General features: G+C 45.6%; 1 protein-coding gene across 2 annotated transcripts in view; it reads right to left on the reverse strand.

Moving 5' to 3' along the window:
• smarca1 (SNF2 related chromatin remodeling ATPase 1) overlaps positions 1-9,347 on the reverse strand; it is a 76,651-nt gene extending 67,304 nt beyond the window's left edge. Inside the window, exons 1-3 of one of the 2 annotated variants that reach the window (XM_069892941.1) lie at positions 9,205-9,347; positions 8,155-8,268; positions 1,737-1,787 (exon numbers count right to left, since the gene is read on the reverse strand). In XM_069892941.1, coding sequence (XP_069749042.1) covers positions 1,737-1,787; positions 8,155-8,268; positions 9,205-9,255 — 216 coding nt within the window. In that variant the 5' untranslated portion in view covers positions 9,256-9,347. The remainder of the gene's footprint in view (positions 1-1,736; positions 1,788-8,154; positions 8,269-9,204) is intronic. The other variant, XM_069892942.1, reaches the window with a different exon arrangement.
• Between the last annotated feature and the right edge of the window lie 2,789 nt (positions 9,348-12,136).

Here is a 12,136-nt window from a genome sequence, read left to right on the forward strand (position 1 = left end):
ATATATCTGAGATTTATGGTCTGAATCTGGATCTCACAAAGGAATTTGATAACAACATTAAAGGGAACCACGTAATTTCATAAACTGTATTTTTGAACTTTTCTTTCACCTAGAACGATTCATAAAAGATTTGTAATTGGTAACGAGCCATCTTGGGTTTCCACATCATACATGTCAATTCTAAATAGTTTAATAGAACAAGTTTCAGCTTTTTAGTCGATAGGTATTTCACTAACAATATTAACCATCTCTCTTGACCTGGTGGTATGCTTCGAGTTGAGTATTATTATTTAAATAGATTTTAAAATGTATGTAGTTTGGAGAAATGTACCAAAATCTCAGTGAACAATGAAAACAAAAGTAAAAATGTTACCTACATAAATAGGAAACAGTTCGAAGTATATGGTCAAAATATCTATAAAAAGCAAAAACGGGAATGGGCGCAGCAAATTATGAACTCAGTTGCTTCAAATAGGCATTTTTATTTTTTTTCTCAAATGTGCAAAATACTGATAAGCAATTGTACAAAATATTAATACAATGACCAAACATTTAATATGCTTGGCAAAATTACTCTGGGAGAAACATTCAATGCCTCAAAATTGAAGGAAATCATTTAATTCTCAAAATGATCATCTTCATTGAGACATGGGATTAATGGGTGAAGTGGAACAAGACAAAATAGTTCCCTTTTTGTCCTGCTCAATCCAAAGAGAATGTAGAAAATGAAACACGCTTTTTTGTTCAGTCTGTTCTTAGTTGATCACATTTTATTTTCTAAACATAGAAGGTATGACAACGCTGGTACCTATCATTTATAGTACCGAGATAACAGTTATAAAGATTTTTTTAACAAGAGGCTCATCTTCCATTCATAAAGGACTAAATAAGTATAATTAGGATTCCAGCAAGATGTTACTGCCGGGCATATTATTTGCAAGCTCTCTGTATATCTTCTTGATCAGTGAGACATCACACTTCACTATTATAAAATGTATGTCAAGTCTCAGAAGATAATGCAAGATTAAAAAAGAAGCAAGATTTTAAAAAAACATCAAAACCTCAAGGAACTTATTAACATAGTGTCACAAATCCAGCCAACATATTTTTCTGTGCATTATTACTTCCTATTTACAAGAATTACAGTTTTAAAAAACATGCAAATCATACATGAGCATTCATCAAAAAAATCCAAGTAGTTTTACATATCTAGTGTTATTTTCAACAACTAAAATTAATAAAAAGGAAAATACTACAGCTGTTTTCATCAACAGAAATAAAATTGTTAAAAAGGTAAAACAACAGCAAAACAGATGCCTGATGAGAAACCAAAACAAAATCATTGGTAGTCTGGGCATAAAACAAGTTGCAGTCAAAAAAATATTGGTACAGATGTTCAAAGTTAAAATGAATGGATTCATTTCATTATTCAAGGCACAATTTATTGTTTCTTTGTGCCTTTCCCAGTTATGAAGAATTCAAAATAATTACTGTTATTAAAAAGGTCTCTGTGAAAATTGGAAGGATTTTTTTTAATGCAATTCTCCACTAAAATCTCTTCTGGAGCCAACACCTAGGAATAAAAAGATGAACATCAGACCTAAATTTCATTCCAAGACCACAAGTGCAGATACATTTTGGAATTCACAGATAAAGTGAAACTAAAATAATAAATACAATTTAGCGTATTGTGCATACATTCCAATGAGTCCCAGAACAGATTTTGCCCCATATACCTGAGCATCTGAAGCTTCTGGTTCAACTCCAGGACAGGTCTGAACATGGACCTGTGGAAAAACATAAAAATGTTATTATTTCAAGAAATCTTATAGTGGTCAAAAACTATTAAAATTATACAAATTCCATAAGTATGCTTGGTTTTGAATCCCTCAATATTCTGTGGAGTGATACTGACATTGTTCATGAATGGCACTAATGGGAGTCAGAGTTTTTGTGGAAGAAAAATTAGCAACGACATTTTTAGCGGGTGACAAAAGAGTTAAAAGTAAGCTGTGCACTGCCACTTTAAGTCTTTTATCATTGCAAAGACGCTCAGAACATTTAGCTGTGTGCTGTTGAATAAGACAGTAGACCCTCCGGATCCCACCAATGATTATGAATGGTTTCTTTTTGAATCAACCAATGACAATCACCATCCTCCTTATATGGAGGACGCTCTCGGAGTTTCAATGCGACATGTGCCTATTTGTTTCTTTGTATAAATTAACCCGGCTGGTCTGTGCTCAGCAGAACAGTCCCAGTATTTTTATGGGACTGTTCTTCAAGATATCTTGACAATAAAAGACTCCTTCTGAAGCGACTCCCTGGTGCCTCAGCTGAGTTATTCCTTTATAAACACTATTTCTCCGCAACAGAATCATAGCACAAAAAAAGGTCTTTCAGTTCAACGTCAATTCTGATCAAGTTATCCATCTAAATGTTCAGCTTACCCTAGTTTGCCCGATATCTCTCTAAATCTTTCCTATTTATCTTTCTAAATATATTTGAAATGTTACCACAAATGCCTTGAACATAATTTTATCAAACATAACTTACAAGTCAAGGAGGACGTGTCTGGATGAAGGTGAAGTGTACATTCTCACTCTTCCCGATAAATAGGTAGGTCTGTGCTTGCTTGCAAAGTATTTGAGGTGGGAGAATAAAAATCAGGCCACAAGGAGGACAGGGGTTGGCCATTCAGCACTTTGAGCTTGCTCTTTCCCCATAATTCTTGATTCCCTTACTGATCTATCTGAGTCTTAATTATACCCAAGGACTCTGGCTCCACAGCTCTCTGTGACAATAAGTTCCAAAACCACATGACCCTCTGAGAGAAGAAATCCTTCCTATTTCAATCTTAAATGTTTGATCCTGTTTCTGCAACTATGGCCTTTTTGACCTCTCTAAAACAGAAAACATCCATTCACTTTCTTCAAAGCTCCAATAAGCCAAGTCCCAATCTGTTTATCCATTAGCCAGGACCATCCAACTAAATCTCATCAGAACTGTTTCCAAGGAGATATATTAAATACGAAAAAATAAAATTTCATTGGTGTCTTAACAGAAATAAAGGCCAGCATTTCATTATTCTTCCCTTGCACTACTGCACTTGTGTACCACCTTCCTGTGTTTGATGAACAAGGGGTCTGTGACAGATTATGTAATATTGCATATTGATATGTTTCAAAGGGGATAAATTGTGGCAGGTTTTTTTTTAAAAAAGTGTAGGTCACAAACAAACACTTAAAAACAGATCACACTGAAAATGCCAGAGTGTGGCTCAGACAGTCCAGGTTCCTTTGCAAAAACTTTGAAGACTGCCTACAAGGACTTTACAAGTATGTGTTAATTGGACCTGCTGTGGAGTAATGGATTATTGTTTTGGAAAGCAATGGATGAAAGAACTCAGAAGATTGGGTCTGATGCCGCAGTCTGAGTGCAGTTTGCTGTTCTCAGGGGGTCGTGTGGTTTTGCGTGTGTGTCTGAGTGTGAGTGTGTGAGTGAGAGAGAGAATTCAGTTCTACAGTTCAGCAACAGCAGCTGGGACTGGAACGGGACAAGCTGGCAAGCTTGTGGAAAACCCCCATATTGAAGATGGGTTGTGAGTTCTTAGTTCAGCTTGGTCAAAGCCCTTGTGGTCCATACAAGAAGAGATGGCTGGCTGTATAATGTTTCACCTGAGATAAGGGAAACAGAAAAGCAGAAAAGGAACTCTGTGGTGACCTGAAAGAAAGAGGTTATCATCTGTAAAACCCTGATGGGGCAGGTTTCTTCAGCAAGACACTGACGTGGCTGATCAGAAGGAATCAGTTGTGGGTGTCTAATGAGCAACAAATCGCAATCTGAAAAACAACAAGAACCTTCCTGGGCTGCACCAAAGCCTGGTGAAGATTCATAAATGTTAAATTCTGTGCATAGTATAAGAATTGCCTGATACCAGTGAACTTGGAGGAGTGAGAAGTGAGATTGCACTGTGAGTCAAATAACTTTTCTGAACTTACACACAAACACATTACATACACGTGCACTAAGAATTAGAAGGGGGTTAAGTTAAATTAATAGTAATAAATTTGATCCGGTTTTCATGTTTAAAGATAATTAAAAGCAACTTTTATTTAAGTAACCATTTGTCTTGGTGAATTGCTATTGCTGCTGGGTTTTGCAGTCCTCTGGGTCCGTAACAGTATGAATTGGCCAAAGGCTCTGCATTTCATATTCTCAAATATGTCCCAAACACTTTATCGATGTATTCTCTTCCTTGCTATTTTTGACCTCCACCCAATGAACTCAACTTGTGACCAAGTGACAACATGACTTAAATGCAGTCTTATTAGGAAGTCTAATGTTGAAATCATTGATGAGATGTGCAAGGAATGAGAATTGAATCATGGTATAATGATCAGTTGCTCAGAGTAGGTTTGGTGCTGGAGTATTCTCACACATCCAGGCACATGAGAGAATTACAGAAGTACTGACAGTCAAAAAATCCTGTAGGTAAGCATCCATAGGTAAGCAGGTGATGCGGCAAGTTCCTGAGAATATGAAAAGGATGAAGAAATGTTTCAGCATTCTCTCAATTCCAGACCAGTTCCAATGAAACTGAAGGCAGCAAAAATGACCCTGCTTATCAAGAAAGGAGAAACATGGGAACTTTGGATCTGTTAGCCCAAAAATGTAAAAGTTTACAACTCCTAGCATTGTAAGAGCAAACTTTGAAAGTCACTACTGTAGAATCAATATGTTTTCATGATAAAGAAGTCATGTTTGAAATAAATGATGTAAAGATATTGAAGATATAATGAGCAAGGTGAACAAGTGGAAACCAGTACCTGTAATATATTTGGATTTTTAGCAAATTAAAAAGGGATTTATTTCCAGAAGTGTTTAAGTTAACCTGTGAGCTGAGGAATCAGAAAAAAGAACACCTTCACACTGATCAATCATTTAACAATTGAGTTGAACAAAGAAAAACTGGAGGGGCTCAGCAGATCAGTCAACATCCATAGATAGAAATGGTCAATCAATATTTTAAGACCATTTTTTTTCTTGTGTGTTGCCTGATCTGTAAAGTTGCTTCCAGTTTCTCATTGTTCACTCAGATTCCAGCATCTCATGTTTGTTTTTTTCCTTAATATACTTTGGTTTTATGTTCTCTGCAGATGTTCAGTGACATGATCCTCCACAAAATTTCCACATCAAGAGATAAATAAGTAAGAGGTTTTCAAGATGTGTTTATGTGTTGATTCCTGTAATTTGCTCTAAAAATTTCCCCAAATCTATCCTAAAGAGTCTTATCTTGCAACATGCCCAAGTTGAATGTAGAAAAGTTCCTATCTCCTCGATTTACTAAAAGTTCTTATCTCTCCTATTTACTAATTTACTCAGCTTTTGCAGTGTGAGATATAACTGGTGTAAAAAGTTATATTGCACCAATCTATAATATACATTTATTGTATTTGTCATACAGTCCTGGCATAAATTGGATCAGTTTTGATCAACAACATATTTAAGTCAGATTATGTGTAATCTTAGTTGAACACAAACTGAACAATTGAGGAGGATGTCAGAGGAATTAGATTTCTGCATTATAATTTTTATATAATAAAAAGTAATCCTCAGAAGTATGCTTGTGCCAACATGCAAAATACTGCAGACATTGATCACCAGTACAAATTCTTTCCAGAATCACTGAGGTGAGTTGTGTTCATAGCCAAAGTTAAAGAGAAATATGTGCGAGTTAAAGTTTTAGTAATGCTTAAGAAGTAAGCAGAAGAATGAGAATCAGGGTGATGGATAAAAAGTACAGATACCCAGAGAGGACGAAGGGGTATGAAGAAAGGATTAGAAGGAAAGAAGATTATAATTAAAAAAAAAACAACTAATGTCCATCAAGCAATAGATCTTAATCAACCCGGACCCATCAATCTAATTGATTGAATGTGAACTTGGTCTCAACACCCCACTCTGCAATTGGTTCCATGACTTTCTATCCTGCAGGCCACGATCAGTGGCCACGATCAGTGGCCACAATCAGCTCCTTCGTGATCATCTTCAACACCAGAACACTACGTGGCTGTGCATTCAGTCCTACACTATACTCCTTGTACTCTCATGAGCGCATGGATAAACACATCTTCAGCTTCACCTATAAATTGGCAGATAACACAGTAGGCAAGTTCACTAACAAAAGCAAAATGGCGTACAAAAGACGAGAGAGAGAGAGAGACTTGTGCTCTGCTGCCAGGACAACAAACTCTCCCTTAATGTCAACATGACCAAAGAGTCAATTATAGATTTCTGGAGGAAGGGACAGAGTTCAACCCCAGTCCATATTAAGAGTGATTAGGTGCAGATAGTAGGGGTACAAATCCCCAGTGACTTGCCCTGGTTCACCAAGGTCAAAGCAATGCCCAAGAAAGTACACCTGTGCTTCTACTTCCTTGGAAACCAGGGGAAATTTGGTAGGCCACCAAATAACTTAACAACTTATACAAATGCACCAACAAGCCCTTTCAAGATGTTATGTAAAATGGTGTTAACCAGGCAATTTGCCCGGTTAGTACACCACTCATGCAGAAGCTTGAAAGGGTCCAACCCGGTCAGCATGGTCCTAATTCAACTGGGTCTCTGACCTATCTCAGAGGTAGTCAGGGAACCCAATTAAACTTAACTAGGTCACATCCACCGGCAACTTGAACAAGAAAATGGCCATCCCTGTTACTCATCTGACATCAACGCTTGCACATTGGCATCACAGGGAAACCCCTGGCTGAAGTGCCTGCCGAAATCAGGACGAGAGCAGTCGCTGATGCAGAGTGGGGGAGGGGCGAGAGCGGTCGTTGCCGCAGAGTGGGGGAGGGGCGAGAGCGGTCGCTGCCGCAGAGTGGGGGAGGGGCGAGAGCGGTCGCTGCCGCAGAGTGGGGGAGGGGCGAGAGCGGTCGCTGCCGCAGAGTGGGGGAGGGGCGAGAGCGGTCGCTGCCGCAGAGTGGGGGAGGGGCGAGAGCGGTCGCTGCCGCAGAGTGGGGGAGGGGCGAGAGCGGTCGCTGCCGCAGAGTGGGGGAGGGGCGAGAGCGGTCGCTGCCGCAGAGTGGGGGAGGGGCGAGAGCGGTCGCTGCCGCAGAGTGGGGGAGGGGCGAGAGCGGTCGCTGCCGCAGAGTGGGGGGGGGGGGGGGCGAGAGCGGTCGCTGCCGCAGAGTGGGTGGGGGGGGGCGAGAGCGGTCGCTGCCGCAGAGTGGGTGGGGGGGGGCGAGAGCGGTCGCTGCCGCAGAGTGGGTGGGGGGGGGCGAGAGCGGTCGCTGCCGCAGAGTGGGTGGGGGGGGGGCGAGAGCGGTCGCTGCCGCAGAGTGGGGGTGGGGCGAGAGCGGTCGCTGCCGCAGAGTGGGGGTGGGGCGAGAGCGGTCGCTGCCGCAGAGTGGGGGTGGGGCGAGAGCGGTCGCTGCCGCAGAGTGGGGGTGGGGCGAGAGCGGTCGCTGCCGCAGAGTGGGGGTGGGGCGAGAGCGGTCGCTGCCGCAGAGTGGGGGTGGGGCGAGAGCGGTCGCTGCCGCAGAGTGGGGGTGGGGCGAGAGCGGTCGCTGCCGCAGAGTGGGGGTGGGGCGAGAGCGGTCGCTGCCGCAGAGTGGGGGTGGGGCGAGAGCGGTCGCTGCCGCAGAGTGGGGGTGGGGCGAGAGCGGTCGCTGCCGCAGAGTGGGGGTGGGGCGAGAGCGGTCGCTGCCGCAGAGTCGGGGTGGGGCGAGAGCGGTCGCTGCCGCAGAATGGGGGAGGGGCGAGAGCGGTCGCTGCCGCAGAATGGGGTGGGCAAGAGCTGTCGCTGCCGCAGAATGGGGGGGGCAAGAGCTGTCGCTGCCGCAGAGTGTGGGTGGGGGGTGAGAGCGGTCGCTGCTGCACAGTAGGGGGGGAGAGTGGTCGCTGCCGCAGAGTGCGGGGGGGTTCTTGCGAACTGCCATTACTGTGAATGCCATTCTGGTTTGCAGACAGCATTTGCGACAGTGGGACACTGCTGGGTGGGGGGGGGGGCACGTGATTATCGGGGTGGGTGTCGATTCATGGTGGGGATGGCGACTGACTGACAGGGTGGGGGGGAAAGAGGGTGACTGATGGTGGGTGGTGACTAACGGGGGCAGGGTAGTTCCTGTGAGTGCATGACATGTCACTTACCACGTCATTGTGTGTTGGTGATTTAATGGGTTGATTCCCCCTGCTGTTTAATAGGTGCTTCCCGCACCTTTGCTCCAGTAATGGCTCCTGGGTCCCAGGAGGGCTACCAAGGTGCTGCAGTTTAAAAGAGGCACTTGATTGCCTCTTTAATTCAGGGCAACAAGACAGTAAATGCATTGCCAGCAACATTCCACAAATAAAATTGGGGGGAAAAAAAGAACAGTCTTTACAAGAAGTTTATAATAATTATTGAAATGTGTTAAATGCAAAGGTGATTTTCCTTCCAGATAACTTTTCCACGTTACTGAATACTCTCTGATGAAACCGTCTTAGCCACATCATGTTTCTTTTTCCACCCCTTTTCTCCAGGACGAGTGCGGAGGCAGTGAACTGGAGAAAGGTGCAAGCTACCAAACAGCTGCTACCCTCAGAACCCTTGCCGCTCTGCCAATCCTCCTAGGAAGCAGGTAAACTTGCGCTCAGGAGCCTTTCCCACTGTAGCAAGATCTCCTCAATTGGCAACCCGGCATTTTAAGGGGGGGGGGGGGGGGGACCCTCCTCCAGCAGTAGCAAGGTGACCGCCGGTTGCGCTGTCACACCGCCAGAAGCCGATGAGTGAGTTCACTCAGCCGGGCTCGGAACCCGGTTCTCGCCCTGCCAGGTCGGGTACGAACCCGGCAAATTACCCGGATCAACCGGCAGTGTGAAAAGGCCCATTCCAGGTCTCTTCCGCTTGCCCTTTCTGGATTTTCCTCTGGTTCCTCGGTGTTGCCCAGTGGTCTCCACTCGTGGCCCGTCTGGCTCGGCCGCAGGAGGAAGGGACCCTGTTCGGAATGCCGACCTGCTCCTGCCCGGCTCGGTGCTGGCTCTTTCTCACCCTCTCTCTCTCTCCCCCCACCCACCCCATCGATCTGGGCCCAGCGGGTTGGGACCGGTCCTGGAAGAGGTTTAGAAGCCCCCGCCCCGCAGTGAGAGTGAAGCGACCGCGCCTGACAATCTCCTCCTTCCCGGACCGTGGGCTCGGACAAGAAGGCCCCGCTCTCGACTCACCCCGGCCTCGCCGGCCTGGCCGGAGGTGCCGGCTCGCTCCTCCTCGGACATCGCGCCTTCACCAAGCTGGAGCGTGAGGCTTCATTCAACCCGCGTCGCTCTGATATTGGAGGGGTGGGGGGGCCTGCCGCGGTTGTCAAAGAGCTATCGCGAGATTTGCGGCCCGCCGACCAATCACCAACCGGCAGCATCGCGTCTGCCCGGCCGGCCGACCAATCACCACTCGGCAGCATCGCGTCTGCCCGGCCCGCCGACCAATCACCACTCGGCAGCATCGCGTCTGCCCGCCCCGACGACCAATCACCACTCGGCAGCATCGCGTCTGCCCGCCCCGCCGACCAATCACCACTCGGCAGCATCGCGTCTGCCCGCCCCGCCGACCAACCACCACTCGGCAGCATCCCGTCTGCCCGCCCCGCCGCCTGGGGCATGCTGGTACCCGCTCACGTGGAAGCGCCCAGCAAGACATCTTGCCATGCTCTGTTGGCACTTCGAGCCGGGCATTTATTGTCAGAGGGCAGACATCACCTACAGCCCTGAGATTCCTTGCGGAATTGCCCGTGCAAACAATAAACTGCGCAGCATCACCAATCAACTGTTGACAAGTAACCAATGCAATATGGAGAGGGCGCAAGTCCAGGGTCCTGAAATGAGTTTCTTGTGGAGGGGGAGCAGCTGTTCCTGGACGGTGGTCCCAGTGTTTTGCCACCTCTCCCCCTTTCCTGATGGCGGCAGCAGCAAGAGCGGAGCGTGTGTGGGTCTTCGATGATTTGCTGACCCCTCCAGTAGCGGGGAGGGTTTTGCCCGTGATGTCCTGGCCTGCATCCACCACCTTTCCACCACACATCTGTAGGAATTTGCCGCGGTTTCTGGTGTGGGAACGGACCTCCTGAGGAAGTAGAGGTGCCGACATGCTTTCTTCACGATCCAGGAAAGATCCTTCGAAATAGTGACCCCTCCCCCCCAACCAGGAATCTAATTTTGCTCATCCTCTCCACATCAAAATGCCACAGATGTTGGAAATACGAAATCCTTGCAGGAAATGCTGGCAACATCTGTGAGAGGAACAGCGCTTCTACCCCAAACTTGGGGAAGAAAGAAGACCAGTTGGCTTGAAGTCTGGCTCTCCCATTGCAGCCTTCTCTACATCAGAGAGACCGGGTGCAGACTGGGAGATCGCTACACCAAGTACCTTCGCTCTCTCCACATCAGTAACAGGGATCTCCCAGGGCCCAATTGTGCACCCCACTTACGTGCTGACATGTCTGTCCATGGTCTCATACACGACTAAAACAGGGTCACCCATAAATTGGAGGTGCAACATTTGATTTTTCATCTGCGCACTCTCTAACCGGCATGAACCGACTTCTCCAGTTTCTCCTAACCTATTCCCCATTCTTCCTCTCTTCCCTGTCCCAATGTCTCTTTCCCTCCAGCTCTCCACCCCCTTTCTTCTACATTCACAGAGTCATCCCTCCTTCCCTTGCTTTTCTGGTGTGCCCTCCCTCCCTTATCCACCTATTAACTCCTGCCTTTGGGACTGTGCTCCTCCCCCCCACCATTTTGTTCAGGCTCCTGCCCACATTTTTTCATACCTTGATGAAGGGCTCCAGCCTGATATGTTGTTTTTGTATCTTTAAAGGACACTGAGCTTCTCCGACATTGTGTTTTTACTTCAACCACAGTACCTGCAGACTTTTGGGTTTTACTCACTTGAAGTTGCACAGTGTGAGGAATGGATGGAATGAGGGTGAGGCCAGGGTTGTAGTGAGGGATAAGATGTTGACTGGTAAATAATGGGATTGGAAGCACATGAGCAGATGAACATTAAAAAGTGAAATCAGAGAAAGAGAGAATAAGCAAAGTGTTGAGAAAGCTGGAAGATGCCAAGCAAGGGACACCCCCAATGTGTCTGATCGGTCTAGCAATAAGCCAACCAATGTAAACTTACTCCACAACAATTTCATCCTTCCCTACCTCACAGTGATAATATTCCAATTTTCCTACTTCCATGTGCCAATCTAAGAATCTTTTAAATATCCTTATTGTACCAGCCTCCATCACCACCCCCAGCAATTCACTCCAGACACTTGCCAACCTTTGTGTAAATAAAACTTAACTCTGACAACTCCCCTAAACTTACCTCCACTCACCTTAAATCAGTGGTTCTCAACCTTTTTCTTTTCATTGTTGCTAGCCCAAAGGACCCCAAAACCCAGCAGCAATAGATATTTACCACGACAAATGGTTATTTAAATAAAAGTTGTTTTTAATTAACTTTAGACATGAAAATAGAATCAAAGTTTAACTTATCTCTATTTACTTAACTAACCCAAATTAACCCTCTTCTAATTCTAAGCGCACGTGTATGATGTGTGTGTAAACTTAAGAAAAGTTCTTTGGTTCACAGTTCAATCTCACTTCTCCTTCCAAGTTCTCTGGATGCAGGCAATTCTTATACTGTGCACAGAATTTAACATGTATGAAGTTCACCAGGCTTTGGTGCTCAAAAGGTAAATGTTTACCACTCAGTAAAGTTCTTGCAGAAAGAGATTTGTTGTTCCAGGATTTCCTCAACTGAGGTACCACCATTAGTCATCTCAATGTCTCGCTGATGAAACTTGCCCCATCAGGGTTCTCCAGATGATAACCTCTTTCTTTCAGGCTGTCATAGAGTTCCTTTCTGTTTCACTTATTCCAAGAGAAACATCAGACAGATAGCACGTCCAACCATCCGCCACTCTTGGAGCTTTCTGTTTCCAACAAGCTTCTCCTGGCTTTTTCTGTTCGGTTGCTTTCAGTTGCACACACGAGCTTGTTGAGCTTGTCTCACCTCTCTCTCTCTCTCTCTCTCTCTCTCTCTCTCTCTCTCTCTCTCTCTAACAGACTGCTAGAAAGCCCTTGTGACTCTCTCACTTGCAAAAATCCCCTC

This window comes from Narcine bancroftii, chromosome 8 (assembly GCF_036971445.1).
Source record: "Narcine bancroftii isolate sNarBan1 chromosome 8, sNarBan1.hap1, whole genome shotgun sequence".
NCBI lineage: Eukaryota > Metazoa > Chordata > Chondrichthyes > Torpediniformes > Narcinidae > Narcine > Narcine bancroftii.